Source organism: Myxocyprinus asiaticus, chromosome 13 (assembly GCF_019703515.2).
Source record: "Myxocyprinus asiaticus isolate MX2 ecotype Aquarium Trade chromosome 13, UBuf_Myxa_2, whole genome shotgun sequence".
NCBI classification, from domain to species: domain Eukaryota; kingdom Metazoa; phylum Chordata; class Actinopteri; order Cypriniformes; family Catostomidae; genus Myxocyprinus; species Myxocyprinus asiaticus.
This window is the reverse complement of record NC_059356.1, coordinates 15911983-15933257: the sequence shown is the minus strand read 5'-3', so window position 1 is coordinate 15933257 and position 21275 is coordinate 15911983. Positions and strand designations below refer to the sequence as shown.

At 38.5% G+C, this 21275-nt stretch overlaps 1 protein-coding gene across 4 annotated transcripts in view; it reads left to right on the top strand.

Annotated features, from left to right (window-relative positions):
* The window catches only part of LOC127449944 (dedicator of cytokinesis protein 6-like), an 81447-nt gene extending 60740 nt beyond the window's left edge, over positions 1–20707 (top strand). For all 4 annotated transcript variants that reach the window (XM_051713585.1, XM_051713584.1, XM_051713587.1 and 1 more), the window contains 15 exons: positions 1138–1272; positions 5375–5527; positions 5666–5824; positions 6183–6283; positions 6368–6560; positions 8022–8165; positions 8315–8446; positions 9014–9028; positions 9498–9623; positions 11091–11180; positions 11338–11574; positions 11655–11798; positions 11885–11991; positions 12155–12328; positions 19376–20707. In XM_051713585.1, coding sequence (XP_051569545.1) covers positions 1138–1272; positions 5375–5527; positions 5666–5824; positions 6183–6283; positions 6368–6560; positions 8022–8165; positions 8315–8446; positions 9014–9028; positions 9498–9623; positions 11091–11180; positions 11338–11574; positions 11655–11798; positions 11885–11991; positions 12155–12328; positions 19376–19418 — 1953 coding nt within the window. In that variant the 3' untranslated portion in view covers positions 19419–20707. The remainder of the gene's footprint in view (positions 1–1137; positions 1273–5374; positions 5528–5665; positions 5825–6182; positions 6284–6367; positions 6561–8021; positions 8166–8314; positions 8447–9013; positions 9029–9497; positions 9624–11090; positions 11181–11337; positions 11575–11654; positions 11799–11884; positions 11992–12154; positions 12329–19375) is intronic.
* The last annotated feature ends 568 nt before the right edge of the window (positions 20708–21275 follow it).

Genomic DNA, 21275 nt, shown 5'->3' with positions numbered 1-21275 from the left:
AATAAGCTGCATCTGGGATTTTATTCATTTTAGACTCTTGCAGCCTCTGTGCCTGTTATAGTATTTTATTATAGCCTGTTATATATTTTTGAACTATTAATCTATTTAAAAAACTATCTGCCGATTAATCGGTTATTAGCCTTTACCTTAGTTATGGGTATTGGCAAAATCCACTATCGGTTGATCTCTAGATTGTAGCTTGACTTCGTCTAGCATATAGACATGTTAATCGGACCACAATTGGCCACTCTGTTGTGCTCATGTTTTGAAAGACAGGTGCTGCACAACATGTATACCGGCACCTCCTCAGCTGACGTCCTTCCGTCAATTATTTGATTACGCAATATATCGTGTATTTGACAGATAGATGAAGACTGTAGCTGGACTACGCAAAACCCAGCTTTAGCTTGATTTTAAATCAGTAACGTGTAAACATACTGACTGTTTAAAGGTTATCCCTGGTGGAAGGGGGCCTGGGTAGCTCAGTGGTAAAAGACGCTGGCTACCACCCCTGGAGTTCGCTAGTTCGAATCTCAGGGCGTGCTTAGTGACTCCAGCCAGGTCTCCTAAGCAACCAAATTGGCCCGGTTGCTAGGGAGGGTAGAGTCACATGGGGTAACCTCCTCATGGTAGCTATAATGTGGTTCGTTCTCGGTGGGGCGCGTGGTGAGTTGAGCGTGGTTGCTGCGGTGGATGGCGTGAAGCCTCCACACGTGCTATGTCTCCGTGGCAACGTGCTCAACAAGCCACGTGATAAGATGCGTGGGTTGACCGCCACCCAGACCGAGGCAAATCACTACGCGACCACAAGGACTTAAAAGCGCATTGGGAATTGGGCATTCCAAAATTGGGAGAAAAAGGGGAGAAAATTCAAAAAAATTATAATAATTATCCCTGGTGGCACCTGGTTGAGAGAATTCCAAAGCATTTTTTTAACCTCATTTGGTCACTATGTAATTCCCATACTTCCATTTGTGTCATCAAATAAAAGTTTTGATGACTTTGCTATTATTCTGAAATGTGGAAAATAATAATAATAATAAAGAATTAGTAAGGGTGTCCAAATCTTTGACTGGTATTGTATGTCGCTTTTTCACATAGGTAAAGGCTGTTTTCCTATGTGTGTGTTTGCATTAGACAGTGTTGATGTCAGAGCTGAAAGAGAGTGTGTTGGGTGGGGTGCTGCGAGTTCTTCTCCACAGTATGGCTGGAAACCAGAGTGCCCTCTTCCTGCAACACTGCTTCAGCACACAGAGAGCTCTGGTCTACAAGGTGCGTGTGTCTTTTAAACTGTCATAGTGGTGTTTTCTATGGAAAGCATTACTATTACAGTACTATTACTCATATTTAGGGTTTGTTAAGAACGCTGACCCTGAGTGTGATGAACATAAACAATTGTGATTAGAGTGAATAAGGATGCGATTCATGGAGTGTCATTACACTGTGAATGTGTGTGATAGATTATTTATCCCCTTATCAGAGCATAAGTAAATTACCCAGCTTTGCTTGACCTTTGACTTAGTTTGTTTATTATCTGAATTTCTGAGATTTGAACGTGAGAGATTTGTATTTAAAGTTCTGAATTTCTTCTTAATCTGAAAATTTGAACCTGCAATAATACAATATAAATTGAATTTTTACAGCTAATTCCACCTCTAAAAAATTCAAAACAAATAAACCTGATGTTTAAAAATACAAATGTATAAAATACACCACAAACATGTTTTGTTAAATGTCACGTCTAGAAACAAATTTCTAAAATGCTTTAGTTCTAGCTCCATACTGATCCCCTTACTGTTGAACACCTGTGTGTATATGCAGCTTTCAGTGAGTAAGGGATTTACACTGGTGGACAAAAGTTTGGAATAATGTACAGATTTTGCTCATATGGAAAGAAATTGGTACTTTTATTCACCAAAGTGGCATTCAACTGATCACAATGTATAGTCAGGACATCAATAATGTGAAAAATTACTATTACAATTTGAAAAAAACTTCTTAAACTACTTCAAAGAGTTTTCATCAAAAAATCCTCCACATGCAGCAATGACAGCTTTGCAGATCCTTGACATTCTAGCTGTTAGTTTGTCCAGATACTCAGGTGACATTTCACCCCACACTTCCTGTAGCACTTGCCATAGATGTGTCTGTCTTGTCAGGCACTTCTCACACACCTTACAGTCTAGCTGATCCCACAGAAGCTCAATGGGGTTCAAATCCATAACACTCTTTTCCAGTTATCTGTTGTCCAATGTCTGTTTCTTTGCCCACTCTAACCTTTTCTTTTTGTTTTCTGTTTCAAAAGTGGCTTTTTCTTTGCAATTCTTCCCATAAGGCCTGCACCCCTGAGTCTTCTCTTTACTGTTGTACATGAAACTGTTGTTGAGCAGGTAGAATTAAATGAAGCTGTCACTCTGGATTACAATCAGCGTTTGTAAAGATATGTGGTTGTGAGTGCGACCACTTATGAAAATGTTTAGATCATGAAAACGTTTAGAACTTGTCAATTCTACAGTAAAAGAAGAAGCTCATTAGCCACTTGACGAGACTACAAGAGTCTGCCCCAGCGACTGAAATGTTTTTTTTAAACAAGTTTGAAGAGCTTTCCCTGTTGATGCCAATGCACGCTTCATCTCCCTCCTACTGGACTCAATTATGTAAATGAAGGTTATAACTGAATCCGAGGAAAAATCGGTTAGTGTGACACTGGCTTATGAAAGCAGACTTAAATAGGCAAAAATAAAAACAAATAAACAATTCTCTTATATTAAAGGAGGGACCTAAGCCATATCCAGAGACTAGGAATGTGCAAAACTACAACTTTTCATAACCGACTTGTCAATGGGTTGCCTGAACAATTAGTCGCCTAGTCTGTGCTTAAAGGGATAGTTCACCCAAAAATGAAAATTCTCTCATCATTTACTCACACTCATGCCATCCCAGATATGACTTTCTTTTTTCTGCAGAATACAAATTAAGATTTTTAGAAGAATATTTCAGTTCCGTAACCAAGTTAATGGGTGCCAACAATTTTGACACTCCAAAAAGCACACAAAGGCATCATAAAAGTAATCCATAAGACTCCAGTGGTTAAATCCATGTCTTCAGAAGTGATATGAAAGGTGTGGGTGAGAAACCGATCAATAGTTCAATCCTTTTTTGCTAGAAATTATTTTCCCTGCCCAGTAGGGGGCGATATGCATGAAGAATGTGAATCGACAAAAACTAAAGAAAGCTAAAGTGGAGATGACTGAGCAGGGAGGAGAATTAGTAAAAAAAAATAATATAATATACATTAAAATAAATAATATAGTAAAAAAAGGACTTAAATATTGATCTGTTTTTCAACCACACCTGTGGTATCGCTTCTGAAGATATTGATTTAACCCCTGGAGTCTTATGGATTACTTTTATGCTGACTTTTGGCACCCATTTACTTGCGTTGTATGGACCTACAGAGTTGAGATATTCTTCTAAAAATCTTCATTTGTGTTCAGCAGAAGAAAAAAGTCATACACATCTGGGATGGCATGAGGGTGAGTAAATGATGAGAGAATTTTCATTTTTGGGTGAACTATCCCTTAAAGGAACCCATGTATAATTAGGCTCTGTTATGTTCATGTGATCCCAATCAGACCCCAATTCAGAGGAATATATGGATGCTAAGCACAGCATTTCAACATTGTAACTAAAGGATATTCAAAAATAAAATAGGCTAAATAACTATAGCATCTTATTGCACAAAACTATCAAAGAAAGAATTAAGAAAGGCTCCAATACAGAGCAGCACAAAACACCACTCCTGAACTCAGAATGACCTGTTTTATTGTAACCGGAGTGCTTCCGGCCGATTTTTGCTGTTCATTCAAAAGCGCATAACCGTAAGATTGTGTTTGCACAACATTTAGCTCATGACATCCAGAAGTTTACATCTTTTTTTACTGCAACTATTTATTTAAACAGTGTCAGACAGAATCGGTTAAAGACTTTAATATCTCCACAACACCTCACAAATATGGGAGCGTTACTCACAGCAGAGGATTTAATGTCCGACAGTGATCGTCTTTTAATGTATTGTTGACACTGTGCTTTGAAGGCTGAAACAGCTGTGTGCATAAATGGACTAAACTTAAAGCATTAAAGAGACGAAAATTCTTGCAGATAGTTTTACTGCACTGACTGTTGCTCACTGTTAAGCACAGCAAGCTATAATCATGCAAAAAAGCTCTCTGAGAAGTTGCGTTTCTAAATTAATTTGAGAATTACGTCTCCCATTAAAACCACCACCACCACAAATAATATACATACACTACCGTTCAAAAGTTTAGGGTCACTTACTCATTCTTTCTTTCTTTCTCTTTTTTTTTTTTTTTCACATTTTAGAATAATAGTAAAGTCATCAAAACTATGGAATAACATAAATGGAACTATGGGAATTATGTTGTGACTAAAAAAATCCCAAATGAATCAAAACTGTGTTATATGTTAGCATTTAGCACACTTTGCCTAGAATTTGCAGACATGTACTCTTGACATTTTCTCAACCAACTTCTTGAGGTATCACCCTGGGATGATTTTTAAGCAGTATTGAAGGAGTTCCCATCTATGTTGGGCACTTAGTGGCTGCTTTTCTTTATTATTTGGTCCAAGTCATCAATTTCAAAAAATTTTTTTTTTTTTTTAAATTAAAGTTTAGTTTTGTAATGAAATAAATTAATATGTTGGCACAATTATATTTTTGTCTACAAAAATAATTTCAAACATTTAAGCATACGCCTTCAGATCAAAAGATTTTTAAGATCATGAGAAACATTTCAGGCAAGTGAACCCAAACTTGTGAATGGTAGTGTGTGTGTGTATGTGTGTATATATATATATATATATATAAAATTATTATTTTTTCTTCTCCCTTTTTCTCCCCAATTTGGAATGCACAATTCCCAACGCGCTCTAAGTCCTCGTGGTGGCATAGTGACTCACCTCAATCCGGGTGACGGAGGATGAATCTCAGTTGCCTCCACTTCTGAGGACGTCAATTCGCACATCTTATCACGTGGCTTGTTGAACGCGTTACCGCGGAGGCATAGCGTGTGTGGAGGCTTCACGCCATCCACCGCGGCATCCACGCACAACTCACCACGCGCCCCACCAAGAGCGAACCACATTATAGCCACCACGAGGAGATTACCCCATGTGACTCTACCCTCCCTAGCAACCGGGCCAATTTGGTTGTTTAGGGGATCTGGTTGGAGTCACTCAGCACAGTCAGCGTCTTTACTCACTGAGCTACCCAGGCACCCCACCACAAAGAATATTAACGTTATTAGTCGATTTGAGAGTAGGGCCTAAGCTCTGCTTGTGTTTGTTTGTGTAGTTCCCAGAGATGCTGTTTGAGGAGGACACAGAGTTGTGTGCCGATCTGTGTTTGCGGTTACTGCGGCATTGCAGCAGCAGTGTGAGTTCTGTACGCAGTCATGCCAGCGCCTCCCTCTACCTGCTCATGAGACAGAACTTTGAGATCGGCAATGTAAGGCACCATGTCACATTAGACACCTATGTTTGATTCCAGTGCTTCATAGCTCCACAAAGTTGGAGACATAGACATGCAGTGTTGATGTTGTCTGGTAAACTTGAGTCTGTTGTGCCTTTTCTTCCCATTCTGTAGAATTTCGCACGTGTGAAGATGCAGGTAACCATGTCTCTGTCGTCACTTGTGGGTACCTCCCAGACCTTCAATGAAGAACATTTGCGTCGCTCATTAAAGACCATCCTCACCTATGCCAAGGATGACCTGGAGCTCAGAGATTCCCCATTCCCAGAGCAGGTATAACACACTTGGATTCATCTGGACTGGTAACCAAAGGTTGTTGGGTCGAATCCCACATGGCATGATAATCCGTTAGGCACCACTATTGTACCCTGGAGCAAGGACAAATGCATCTGCTAAATGAAAACCTGCTTAGATATCTCATGTAGCCATACTTTTGACAGCATAAATTCGGGTTCACTTTGCAGCTTATTTTGACCAAGAACCGCCCACTTAGTCAAAAATCGAGAGTTTGATTGACATGTAAAGCGACCGGCCATAGTTAAAGTATAGGGTTTATCTTAACTAGATTATAGTTGATACAACAAATGCTAATGCAGTGGAGTCACTTGGTTTTTGTATCTCACCTTTGCAGGTACAGGATCTGGTCTTCAACCTCCACATGATTCTGACCGATACTGTGAAGATGAAGGAATACCAGCAAGACCCGGAGATGCTTTTAGACCTCATGTACAGGTCAGTACTGTCCCTTCATAAAAACTGTGACATTTAATGTTGCTTCTGCTGCTATGTGTACAAATCCCTCTTCTCAATGTGCAGGATTGCTAAGGGTTATCAGAACTCTCCTGATCTGAGACTCACCTGGCTGCAGAACATGGCAGGGAAGCATTCGGAGCGAGGGAACCATGCTGAAGCAGCTCACTGTCTGGTGCATAGTGCCGCCCTGGTGGCTGAGTACCTCAACATGCTTGAAGATTGCTGCTACCTCCCCATCGGCTGTGTGTCCTTCCAGGTAAATTGTATATGTAGTATGAATACAGGCAAAGTGGGACACTGTCTTATAATTTGTCACTGAAGTTGTGTGAAAATATGATCCAAATGGCTACATGAATGTCATCTCATACTATTTAAGGATTAACCTGATGCTGTTTCTTTTTTTTTTTTTTTTTTTTAATTGTAAGAAAATACACATAATGATAAAGGATTAAGCTTAAAGAAATATTCCGTGTTCAATATAAGTTAAGCTCAATCGACAGCATTTGTGGCTTAATGTTGATTACCACAAAAATAAATTTCAATTCCTTCCTACTTTTCTTTAATAAAAGCGAAAATCTGGGTTACAGTGAGGCACTTACAATGGAAGTGAATGGGGGCCAATCTGTAAATTTGAAAATACTCACTGTTTCAAAATTATAGCCACAAGACATAAACAATATGCGTGTTAATATGATTTTAGTGTGATAAAATCAATTACTAACCTTTTCTTTGTAAAGTTATAGCCAGATTTACATCTTCATTGCCATGATGATATAATGTCAACAAACCCTAAAATGACTGTATAAATTATGATTTAAACAACTTTACAGCTCAAATAATACACAAGTTTTTACAGAAGAATTAATGTAAGTGCTTTTATAAAATTATAAGCTTCACATTTCTGCCTTTTAAACCCTCCAAAAATTGGCCACATTCACTTCCATTGTAAGTGCCTCACTGGAACCACAAGTTTTGCTTTTTTTTTTTTTTTTTTTTTTTTAAAGAAAAGGAGGAGCGACTTGAAATTCATTTTTGTTATAATCAACATTATGCCACAAATGCTGTTGATTGAGCTTAAATTGTATTGAACCCGGAATATTCCTTTAAGTGCCGCACTTTGCCCATTGTCCCACTTTTAAAGTATTCAACCTATGTTTAAGCTTGTAAAAATGCATCTTATCTAATTGTATTGGTTGAAGTGTAGTGAAGAGCTTTCTTTCTGACACAATTTCATCTCGCCTACATTTTTGTATTATTGTATAATTCCTGCGTTGTACAATAAAAAAACTAAATTATAACATTTAATCAAATAAAAAAATAAAAACAATAAAATATTTAAATATTAGTTTCCTTTTTTAATAAGAGGAATAATAAAAAAAAATCCTTTTAAAAACAATTATAATTAATTATATAATAATGTTTATCATAATGTATAATATATAATTATAATAATAATATTTAAAAAATAAAAGATTTATACTATAATTCCCTATTTATTAAGATTTTTTTTTTTTGTAAATTATAAGTTACATTTATTTTTAGAATGTCTAATATTTTATATATTGAAAGAAATATAATATAATAAAAATATATTTTTGCTGTATCAAAAACTTATTGACCTTATCAAACCGAATCGAACTATACATTTTGTGCATTGATACACAGCGAATATTACACGCTGTTTAGCACCTTTGACACTTGGGTTACATTTTTGCAGAATATCTCATCGAATGTGCTGGAAGAGTCGGCAGTGTCTGATGATATCCTGTCCCCAGAGGAGGAGGGCATCTGTTCGGGGAAGTACTTCAGTGAGTCAGGACTCGTGGGGCTTTTGGAGCAAGCAGCTGCCTCTTTCAACATGGTGAGAGCTTCACTGCTCAGACTGCATTGGTAGCCAAGGGAGTCAAAAGGATTTAGACTTGTGTCCAAGTTAGCGCCACAGATTTTTATGCTATTAACTATTAGCTCAGTAATGGCTGACTGCAGTTTCTGTTTCTGTCTCTCCTCTAGGCTGCCATGTATGAGGCCATAAACGAGGTCTATAAGATCCTCTGTCCTATTCACGAGGCCAACAGGGACTTTAAGAAACTCGCATCTGTCCACGGCAAACTCCAGGACGCCTTCAGCAAAGTATACAATCCGGTTTGTAGAAACATGTTAAATTGGAGTTTTGTGGCTTTTAGTTCATGTCTGTAAGCTTTGAGGCCATCCATATGCTAGTGTACTTCTGAAATTTGACAAAATCGACCTTCAGCAGGCATACACATTTAAAACGTACAGTCTTACTCTTTTGGGAGAAACGGACCAAAAACCTTTATGATTGATCATGGACTTAAGGTGTTTAAAAATGTTTGTCAAATCAAAAGCTCTGTAGAAAGAGAATGCCACCTCCCCGTTATCCGACTGCTTCTGACTAGCAATGGCAAGTAACAAATCATGGTTCACCGCTGACGTAAACTTATAGCTATTGGCTATTTAACAAAGGAGACAAACCATTCGAAATGGTATTTCCCACCTAAATATCCTGTTTGAAAGAAAACTGTGCTCATCCATGGGATCTTTAAAGATCTGAATATGTCTACAACTTAGTTGAGCTTTGTACTCCTTGCTCCTTGAACGCGTGTGGTTTGCTGAGATGTAAAATATTTGATTGATGTCCATTCTTTGTTTTGTCGGTGATGACTTGTCCCCTGTTGTGTCCACGCACAGAGTTCAGGATGGGAGGTAAGGCTGATTGATCTCACTGTGCTTCTGTATTTATCAGTTCCAGATGTTGCACAGTCCGTTTTACCGGATTATTTTTTTCTTCCACAAAATCTAACTGTCTCTGGTCTTTATCTCATTTTATGTCTCTATCGCTCTCCCCCTCTCTCCTCTGTGTGGCCTGGCCTTTGCTGCCTGAATGTTTTCCTGGTGAGTGCATGGACATGAACTTTGGTTGCCTAACATCAAATTCAAGCTGTTCCATCCAACACTGAAGTTCACTCTCTGACACACTTATGTAAAGCCATTTCACAAGAATAGCAGAAGTCAGTGTTCTCCAAGGACATATTTACCTCACATGTATACACATTCACTTAAAGAAACCCATTACTCCATGTCAACAGTGTTTAACAGATTAAAGTGAAGTTATTTAGGCTTTTATGCGGCACTCAGTGTCTTCTCTCTCCTGTTCTCAATGTTCAGGCCATAGAGGATGTTTGGCACGTACTTCCGTGTATGCTTCTATGGATGCCGCTTTGGAGATCTGGACGAGCAGGAGTTTGTTTATAAAGAGCCATCCATCACCAAGCTGGCCGAGATCTCGCACAGACTGGAGGTAAGTCTCTGGACCAGAGTGATGATAATGACAACAAATTAAATTAATATTATGTGTGGATTTATCGGTAGATAATGACCCAGGTCAATGGTCACCAATTAGCAGATTGCCATCCGGATTCAGATACAAGGTTTATTCCTCTCGGACTGCAATTTGTTTCTCATGAGTTAATTATTAACAGGGTTTTTTTTTTTTTTTTTTTTTTTTTTTTAAATCACTGAACAGTTCAAAACATTTAACAGTAAATTTTTTTCCAAATTTTTTATATTTATATTAATTTATGAGAAATTATTCATAACCCAAGAGGAACCCATCTTAAATCTGGACATTGCTCCTTTGACCCCAGTGCTTCTGAAAAATATATTTATGCTTAGGGGTTGGGAATCGATAGTAGGGCTGGCCATTGATACAGATTTCCTGATTCAATTCCAGTTCACAAGCTTTCGATACCAATTTTGGTTCGATTCAATTCGAAATGACTATTTACAATGATTTGTTGAACACGAGCTAAAAACAGGTACTGTCTCTTTAGGAAAACCGTAATTTCTGTAAATTCTCTCCCAGCTAATGCTGTTAATTATACAGGGGACCTTTTAACTATGTATATTACGAAAACATTAATTTTACTAATTATATTTGTAAAAATTTTCATCATTTGCTTTTTAAAAATGAAACAATCCATGTATTCTATCAGTGAATATGATATTATATTATATAGCATATTTTGTTGCATGTTTATTGGTTTACATACATAATTTGTTCTATTTACAATTCTTTACATTGATTTGTTGAACACGTGCTAAAAATAGGTACTGTCTCTTTAAGAAAACCGGCATTTCTGTAAAGAGCGTCTGTAGAAAAGCTCATGTTAACAAGAGAAGACTTGAACGGCTTTACCTCATCCGTGCTCTGCTTGATTAGAATTAAAATTTATATTTTGTTGTTTTTGATCAACGACTGATTGTAGAGAACAGAAAGGGCATTAAAAGGGACACTGTTCAATGACAAATGGGTTGCGTGGATCTCGTCTTTGGACACACAGTACATTAAAAGAGTCAAACAAAACTTTTACTCTCAACACGCTGTTGAAATTCTTCTCCAATATACTGCTCAATCACCAGAGAGTGGCTAATCACAGACGTTTTTAGTCATGTAGCGTGTAATTTGGTTGCTAATGTGAGTGATTTCCTCCCATTGTAGTGGAGGGCTACACATAGAGTAAAAATCAATCTTGGGATTTAAGAATCGATATCGAGATTGTTTAATTGATGAATCGATATCGAGATTATTTAAATGAAGATCGCGATGCATTTGATAATGATTTTTACCTGGTCCTAATCAAGAACCTAAAAAGTAGTAAAAGATAGTTAATGGAATTAAGGAACCGAAATCATTATGTGAAATTCAAACCAGAATCATTAAATTCCTTACGATTCCCATTTTTATTTATGCTTGTTTCTTTTGTAGGAATTCTACATGGAACGATTTGGTGATGACGTGGTGACGATCATCAAGGACTCCAACCCTGTTGACAAGAACAAGCTGGACCCCAATAAGGTCAGATTAGAACATGTGGCATCTAGACTTTTTTATTAAACAAGCGTACAAATTTGGATCCAAATTATTCAGTTCTCAGTTTCAACAATTTTGAACCTGCAGTTTTGTACAAATGGTCACCATATTGACCAGTGCTGTGTATGTTTATGCTATCCAGGCATACCTTCAGATTACATACTTGGAGCCCTTCTTCGACACATATGAGCTGAAGGAGCGCATCACATACTTTGACAAAAACTATAACCTGCGCACATTCATGTACTGTACGCCCTTCACGCTGGATGGCCGCGCCCACGGCGACCTGCACGAGCAATACAAACGCAAAACCATCCTCACCACCTCTCACGCCTTCCCCTACATCAAGACTCGCATCAATGTCATCCACAAAGAGGAGGTGTAGAACACTTTTGTTTTAGTGATTCGTAAATTGTTAGTAAATACAGATTTTCTAACTACGTTTCCACTGTGCTGCAGATCATGTTGATGCCGATGGAGGTGGCAATCGAGGATATGCAAAAGAAAACACAGGAACTGGCCTTTGCTACCCATCAGGACCCTGCTGATCCAAAGATGCTCCAGATGGTGCTTCAAGGGTGTGTCGGCACCACTGTTAATCAGGTAAACTTTAGTGTCAATCCATTTAGTTTCCATTTATGTTGGCTTGTTTTGTGGATGTGAATCTGTACATCATTGTTGTCATATAGGGTCCACTGGAGGTGGCTCAGGTCTTCCTGTCTGAAATTCCTGAGGACCCCAAGCTCTTCCGCCATCACAATAAATTGCGCCTCTGCTTCAAGGATTTAACTAAAAGGTGGAGTGGATTTGTTAAACACACTTTGTTGCATATTATCAGAATTTGAGACTAGACTTCTCAAGACCTGGTTCTGGTCTGGAACTGAGTCTTGACTTTAACTCTGCCTGTTAATGAAAGCGCATGTGAATTTAGCCAACTATCTAGAATATTCTTTACTTAGGTGTGAAGATGCTCTAAGGAAGAACAAGTCTCTGATTGGACCAGATCAGAAGGAATACCATAGAGAGCTGGAGCGCAACTACACTAAGCTGAGAGAAGCTCTGTGTCCCCTTATCAACCGCAAGATCCCTCAACTCTATAGACCACTGCCTCTGCCAACCACTCCAATACAGAGGTATCACCGCACACACCTTGCTTTGTGCTAGTATATACTAGTCACACAGAGACAGACTGTTGACTATTGATTTAGGGAGCTTTCACACTGGCAGTTTAGTCTACAATAGAGCACAGTTCACGTGAAAAATTGGTAATGTGAAAGCTGTTTTGGGGACCGTGGTGCCAAACCCAAGATTACCTGTAGATGGTAGGTGTGTAACAATCCATCGATCTTAATTGATGCATTGATCAAATCATCAACGATACGATGTCATTTATTAATGCATAAACATTGTTTTATATTTTTCGTCAGGCAATGCAGCAACCTCTTGTTATTCATCACGCTTTATAAGTGCTAAATATGCTTCTCATGTGGGACATGGATGTGCGTGGAGTGATTGAAGCCTGAAGTTGCACTGTGCTCTATCCATGCACATGCGGTCAACAGGGCTACGAGCTCCTGTGACAGGAAAGCACAGAGCCGATCACATGGGCGAATAAATGGGGCTTCCCTAGATAACGTGGTGCATTTGAATTTTACATGAAATTTTTCAATTTTAAAGCACTATGGAGAAATTCAACCATGTCAAACAGCTGTGCTGACGAGGGAAAGAGAAACACCTGTTCTGCACCAGTATGAATTACAAGACTTTATACATCTTCACATCAAAATCTTTACTAATATTTATCACAGTAAACTGTAACAGAATTTTTCAGTACAACCATGGATTTTGCAGCCAAGAAAAAAACATGGATAGCACATACTCTCCTGTCATGGGTGTGTAAATATTTTGGATTGAAAGACTTCCTTGACTGTTGTAGAGATGACTAATTGTCACTGTAGTGTTTGCCTCATTCCACAAAGCAATGAGCTGTCATGAAACGATTGATGATCACATGTATTTGACTTTATTTTTTATATTTCTTTTTCTGTATAATTTTTTTAAGTACCTTATTTTGTTATGGATGTCCCAATGTTGATACTGTATTTGCACTTTTCAGTGAGCTCAGTAAAATATTCTCATATTTTGGTTGAATTTGTGAGACAATAACTGTAATTGTGTAAAATATGCACAGAATATCGAAATATCAAACGCAGGCCCCTAAATCGAAATGAATCAAAATCGTATGGCAGCAGAATTTGAGGTATCGCAAACATCGGGTCGCTGGCTAAGAGAATCAATATACAGTGCTTTTAGACCCCTTCATTTTTTTCACATTTTATCATGTTGCAGCCTATGCTAAAATGCTTTAAATGATTTATTTTTTCACATCAATCTACACTCCATACCCCATAATTACAAAGCAAAAAACAGATTTTTGAAAACTTTGCAAATTTATTAAAAAGAAAAAAATGGAAATATCACATTGACATAAGTATTCAGACTCTTAACTCAGTACTTATTTGAAGCACCTTTGGCAGCGATTACAGCTTCAAGTCTTTTTGAGTATGATGCGGCAAGCTTTGCACACTTGGATTTTGGGATTTTCTGCCATTCTTTGCAGATCCTCTCAAACTCTGTCAGGTTGGATGGGGACCGTCCAACCATTTTCAGGTCCCTCCAGAGATGTTTGATTGGGTTCAAGTCCGGGCTTTGGCTGGGCCACGAAGGACATTCACAGAGTTGTTCCTAAGCTAGTCTTGCATTGTCTTTACTGTGTGCTTAGGGTCATTGTCCTGTTGTAAGGTGAACCTTCGGCCCAGTCATAGGTCCTGAGCGCTTTGGACCAGGTTTTCATTAAGGATATCTCTGTATTTTGCTGCGTTCAGCTTTCCTTCAACCCTGACCAGTCCCCCAGTCCCTGCTACTGAAAAACACCCCCACAGCATGATGCTAGCACCACCTTGCTTAACCGTTAGGATGGTATTGCGCAGGTGATGAGCGGTGCCTGGTTTCCTCCAGACATGATGCTTGGAATTGAGGCCAAACAGTTCAATCTTTGTTTCATCAGACCAGAGAGTCTTGTTTTTCACAGTCTGAGAGTCCTTTAGGTGCTTTTTTGCAAATTCCAAGCAGGCTTTCATGTGTCTTACACTGAGGAGAGGCTTCCGTCTGGACACTCTGCCATAAAGCCCAGATCGGTGGAGTGTTGCAGTCATGGTTGTCCTTCTGCAAGTTTCTCCCATCTCCACACATGATCTCTGGAGCTCAACCAGAGTTACCATCGGCTTCTTGGTCACCTCTCTTACTAAGGCCCTTCTCCCCCGATTGCTCAGTTTGGCCGGGCAGCCAGCTCTAGGAAGGGTCCTGGTTGTTCCAAACTTCTTCCATTTAAGAATTATGAGTCCGCTGTGCTCTTGGGAACCTTCAATGCAGCAGAAATGTTTTTGTAGCCTTCCACAGATCCTCGACACAACCTCTGAGCTCTGCAGGCAGTTCCTTTGATCTTATGGCTTGGTTTTTGCTCTGATATGCATTTTCAGCTGTGAGACCTTATATAGACAGGTGTGTGCCTTTCCAAATCATGTCCAGTCAATGGAATTTGCCACAGGTGAACTCCAAACAAAGTGTAGAAACATCTCAAAGATGATCCAGAGAAATGGGATGCACCTGAGTTAAATTCCCAGTGTCATAGCAAAGGGTCTGAATACTTATGTCAATGTGATATTTTAGGGGGTTTTCTGTGTGTTTTTTTCTTTTCATTTTAATACATTTGTAAAGTTATCAAAAATCTGTTTTTTGCTTTGTCATTATGGGGTATGGAGTGTAGACTGATGTGAAAAAAAAGGCTGCAACGTAAAATGTAAAAAAAAGGGGTCTGAATACTTTCTGAATGCATTGTTAGATCAAATCTTAATGAAACTTGTGATTTACACCCCTAATAGGGTGGTAGTCTGAGTTTGGTTGCAGTGGAACTGCGGCATGGTTCACATGAGTGAGAAAGCAACCTGTGCTCGGGTCCGCACTTGTTCTAGAAATAAAATGACTTGCGTGTGCATTTTTGCATGCATTTGTTAAGCACGATGACATCATCAGTTGCACAAAATCGAACACACGCGTGAGTGAGCAAGCAACCAGCTGTGTCTTCAAAAAAGACAGTTTGCGAGCATCAAATATAGTCGTTTCTCCTGGACATGTACAGATGCTGAATTACGGCATGCGATGCACAGACACGCAAGTGTTGCTCTCTCTGGTGTGCATAATGACACCAAATTAATAGAAATTATACAAATATAGCGACCCGCGTTGTATTCTCCTTCATGTGTATACAGTTGAAGTCAGAAGTTTACATATACCTTAGCCAAATACATTTAAACTCAGTTTTTCACAATTCCTGACATTTAATCATAGAAAACATTCCCTGTCTGAGGTCAGTTAGGATCACTACTTTATTTTAAGAATGTGAAATATCAGAATAATAGTAGAGAGAATGATTTATTTCAGCTTTTATATCTTTCAACACATTCCCAGTGGTTCAGAAATGTACATACACTTTGTTAGTATTTGGTAGCATTGCCTTTAAATTGTTTAACTTGGGTTAAATGTTTTGGATAGCCTTCCACAAGCTTCTCACAATAAGTTGCTGGAACTTTGACCCATTCCTCCAGACAGAACTGGTGTAACTGAGTCATGTTTATAGGCCTCCTTGCTCACACATGCTTTTTCAGTTCTGCCCACAAATTTTCTATCGGATTGAGGTCAGGGCTTTGTGATGGCCACTCCAATACCTTGACTTTGTTGTCCTTAAGCCATTTTGCCGCAACTTTGGAGGTATGTTTGGGGTCATTGTCCATTTGGAAGACCCATTTACGACCGAGCTTTAACTTCCTGGCTAACGTCTTGAGTTATGTTGTTTCAAAAAATCCACATAATTTTCCTTCCTGATGATGCCATCTATTTTTTGAAGAGCACCAGTCCCTCCTGCAGCAATGCACCCCCACAACATGATGCTGCCACCCCCATGCTTCAAGATTGGGATTGTGTTCTTTGACTTGAAAGCCTCACCCTTTTTCCTCCAAACATAACAATGGTCATTATGGCCAAACAGTTCAATTTTTGTTTCATTAGACAAGAGGACATTTCTCCAAAAAGTAAGAGCTTTGTCCCAATGTGCACTTGCAAACTGTAGTCTGGCTTTTTTATGGCGTTTTTGGAGCAGTGGCTCCTTCGTTGCTCAGCAGCCTTTCAGGTTATGACGATATAGGACTCGTTTTACTGTGGATATATATACTTGTCTACTGTTTCCTCCAGCATCTTCACAAGGTCCTTTGCTGTTGTTCTGGGATTGATTTGCACTTTTCGCTCCAAACTACATTCATCTCAAGGAGACAGAATGCGTCTCCTTCCTGAGCGGTATGATGGCTGCGTGGTCCCATGGTGTTTATACTTGCCTACTATTGTTTGTACAGATGAATGTGGTTCAACAGAAGCTAATTGGCTTATTGTCTAAAGGCTTGACATCATTTTCTGGAATTTTCCAAGCTGCTTAAAGGCACAGTTAACTTAGTATATGTAAACTTCTGACCCACTGGAATTGTGATAGTCAATTAAAAGTGAAACAATCTGTCTGTAAACAATTGTTGGAAAAATTACTCACGTCATGCACAAAGTAGATGTCCTAAATGACTTGCCAAAACTATAGTTTGCTAATATTAAATCCGTGGAGTGGTTAAAAAATTAGTTTTTTTGTTTTTTGTTTTTTCATTCCCTTTTCTCCCAATTTGGAATGCCCAATTCCCACTACTTAGTAGGTCCTCGTGGTGGCATGGTTATTCACCTCAGTCAGGTGGTGGAGGACAAGTCTGAGTTGCCTCCGCTCCTGAGACCGTCAATCCGCGCATCTTATCGCTTGACTCATCGTGCATGACACCACCGAGACTCCGCATGTGGAGGCTCATGCTACTCTCCGTGATCCATGCACAACTTACCACGTGCCCCATTGAGAGCAAGAACCACTTATCACGACCACGAGGAGGTTACCCCATGTGACTCTACCCTCCCTAGCAACCAGGCTAGTTTGGTTGCTTAGGAGACCTGGCTGGAGTCACTCAGCACACCCTGGATTCGAACTCGCGACTCCAGGGGTGGTAGTCCATGTCAATACTGAGCTACCCAGGCCCCCAAAAAATGAGTTTTAATGACTTCAACCTAAGTGCATGTAAACTTCTGACTTCAGCTGTATTTGTGATGATGCAAGTTGATGATGGAAAAGCACCGGGGTTCGACAGCATCATGAGTGTGTCTGAAACCAGACCAATGCTGCGGGGGATGCCGGGAACAATCGCACTTGGATTCCAACCACAGCAAATACGCCCAGTATGAAAATCACCTTAAAGTCTGGTCCACTCTCCAGATTATTCTTGCCAAAAACTGCCTACGAAGACTTGGATGTAAAATGACCAACCAAAGTTAATTTATTGTGACGTTTAGGGGCAGGTTTATCTGAAATAGAAGATGAACCTTGACTCCTACAAGTTATGCCCATTGTAAAAAGGTGCCTCTTTTTGTTCCTGGCAGGCAGCAGATGCCCTTAACCCGCCCCCACCCTAATTCTAACCATATGGAGCCTGTAAAGCTGAGTATCTGAGGCATAATCTGAGGCACCTTTCTTCCATCGTGACAAGTTCCATAGCTGCCAGCCAATCATATTGGAGCTTGGGATTTTTTTAAAGCTCTTCCCATTTTTGTGTGTACAATATGCATAATGAGCTTGCAATTTGAGACAAAAAATAACATACAGTTGTAGCTGATAAAACGAATAATACAAATAAAACAATATACTGCATTTGAAATGAATTATAGAAATAAAACTATATATTTTAAGTAAAATAACAATAAAATGAAAATTTTTATTTTAGTATAAATTAATCAATATTTAAATATTTTATTTCATTCTAAAGTAAAATAATAAAATAAATGACATCTCCAAATCAGTTATGTACTGTATGCGTCTGTTCATCTTTTGTTTTTCTTCATCTAGGCCATATCTCCCTTAAAATAATATTCCAGGTTAAATACAAGTTAAGCTCATTCGACAGCATTTGTGGCGTAATATTAACTTTGACAAAAATTTATTTAGATGCATCCCTCATTTTCTTTACATTGGGGCACTTACAATGGAAGTGAATGGAGCCAATTTTTAGAGGGTTTAAAGGCAGAAATGTGAAGCTTATAATTTTATAAAAGCATGTGTATTATTTGAGCTGTTAAGTTATTTAAAACGTCATTTTAGGGTTTGTTGACATTACATCATCATGGCAACAAAGTTGTTAAATTGGCTATAACTTTACACAGAAAATGTTAGTAAGTGGCTTTATCTCGCTTAAATCATGTTAACACATATTGTTTGTGTCTTGTGGCTATACTTTTGAAGAAGTGAGTATTTTAGCGTTCAAAAATTGGCCCCCTTTCACTGCCATTTTAAGTGCCTCACTGGAACCCAGATTTTTGCTAGGGTTAGGTCAAAATACATTTTTGTGATAATCAATATTATGCCACAGATGCTAACAATCTTTGCCAACACCCCTTTCGCACTCTCTGATTCTTCTGGTTACTAGTAAGCGTAAGGATACATGTTCTGAGAATCTTACGAATTTATCTGAAGCTTGACAGTAATGAGCTAACTTGAGTGTAGCTTACATGTTGAGAAGTAACTCGGCAAGTTTGGCATCTCCATCTTACCCCAAAAATTCCCTCAAAGTCCTCCACCTTGTAAATGCCATGCCAATATTCACTCTGGTTTTATTTTGGCAAAGCTAAATTTAGTTTCCTCTGTAACACGGCTGCCATTGATGTTCATATTGGCCTGGCTGAACAGTTTACTTCAAGTAGCCATGCCCCAAAGTCACGCTATAGGTTGAGCTAGAAAGGGATGGGCGGGGCTGAGCGGACCACTCAAAATATAAACATCAATGTTTTGATAGTGCCTGGGAGGCTCACTGTTTATACTTTGGGGGAGGTAAACCCACGAATGGCTTGCTTACAGTTGAATAATAAGCTGGGAAAGTAGAACATATTTTGACATCAAAAAATTTACATGCTTCACCTTTAACTACTTTCACCATAGTGGATTTATGAAATGGGATCTCTATGAATCATGGATCTGTTCTTGCTCTTCTTTACAGGAATTCTCTCAGTCGATCCAGTTTACGGCGGGTGGAGTGCTGAGTTGTGGCAACACTGAACGAGGGTGGATGTAGAGCCAGACGGGATCTCTCACTCCAACACACTAAAACTCTGCACATTCCTCTCTCATACTGTACACCAAGCCTTCCTGAGCCAGTTTCTCTCTCTCTCTCTCTCTCTCTCTCTCTCTGAACCTGAGCAATTGAAAGAGCTTGAGCCTGTTTACTCTGAGAGGTTATCTGCTGTAAACACAGTCATTATGATCTTCATGAGCATAGCAGGATAGCTGGTCAGAGTAGTCATCAGTCAAGAAAAAACCAGGCTTCTTACTCAACACTGGAGGTAATTTTAGGTAATCCCAGCAGCACATGGGTGTCCAGATGCGCCTCTGCACTTCCTCATTTTGTTTGTTTGTTCTGTCTGTCTGTTTCCTATGTGTTTGTTTGAAAGGGGCAAACAGTAAGAATCACAGTCCTTACAGGCATTTGTGTGTTAATTTGTTGCTATAGAAATCCTTGTAGTGCTGTTTGATTTATCAAACAAATTTTTGCTTGCACTCAGTGGATTAAACCATTTGTGAAGTCAAATGTCTTTTACAATACAAACAAATAACAAGCTTGAGATACTAGCTCTCTCTGGGAAGACACGTTTATTTCACCAATCTATCACAGGGTAGCATACTTAAACTTTTTTTAAAACCTATTCTGCTTTTGGCTCAAGTTATAATGTCGATAAGCAAAGAAACGCTGGATTTTTTTCAAGACTATAGAATGTGTAGTGGAAATCCTGTATGTACCTTTAGGAACAGATGAAGAGGATGAAAGCATAATTCAATAATATAGTCTTTAACTGTGTAAAAGATCTACACTGCACTAACAAGAGCACACTAACATTCATATGAATGCTTTGAATTTTTACTGCCACAGCTGCACCGAATCACTCATTAATCGAATCAGAATCAGAATGTTATGTTAAATGCACAGTATGTAATGTAAACTTTCCATTTAATGCACAAGTATGTTAACTGAACAAAAGAGAATGATTTAAATGTGACCATTTGGTGAAGATATAGGGTAAAAGGTTTTTTTAATGTAGACAATGCGCTAAACTAGCAATACTTATATTCACCTACCTAATATAGTTGGAATGCTGTAATATCTGTTTTGCACTATTTTAAAGTTTGTGTAAACTACATTATACTGTGCAAGTTGTTGGTCTAAATACTGTATTTTTTTAATAACCAAAGTGTTGTTTTTTTATTTATTCATGTATGTTTGTGTTCTTTTCTAATTGTACTTGTTTTATTAAAATAAATTTCTCCTTAAGTCATGTTTTGTAGTAGCAGCATCACGTTATTTCTTAAAATATTGTGAAACAAATCTAATATTTAATGTAAAAAATAGTATGCCTAAACACAAGTAATATTTAAACATTTACAATTATAAAATATTATTCGAAAGAGAAGTATTAAAATAGATTTCTGTTAGTCATGATTTGTAGTAGCAGCATGACGTTATTTCTGAAAATATTGTTTAAAAAAGTATTGATGTAAAAAAAAAAAAAAATAGTAGGCCTACTTACACATTTACAATTATAAAATGTTATTAGAAATAAAAAAGAAAGTATTAAAAGAAATTTCTCCTAAAGTCATGTTTTGTAGCAGCATCCCTTCAAATATTGTGAAAAAACAAAACAAAAAAAAGAAATAGTCCTAAAGCTATTGTAAGTCATATTATTATTCGAAAGAATCAGAGGCGTAACTAGAGGGAGGGAAGGGTGGCTAGCCGCTGTAGGGCTCGGGGTGAGAGGGGGCCCGTAACAGTTGACCAAAAGAAACCATAAAAATGACCGCGTGCCTGAGGGGTGATGAAAAACGACCAAAGAGGGGGCCCGACAGTT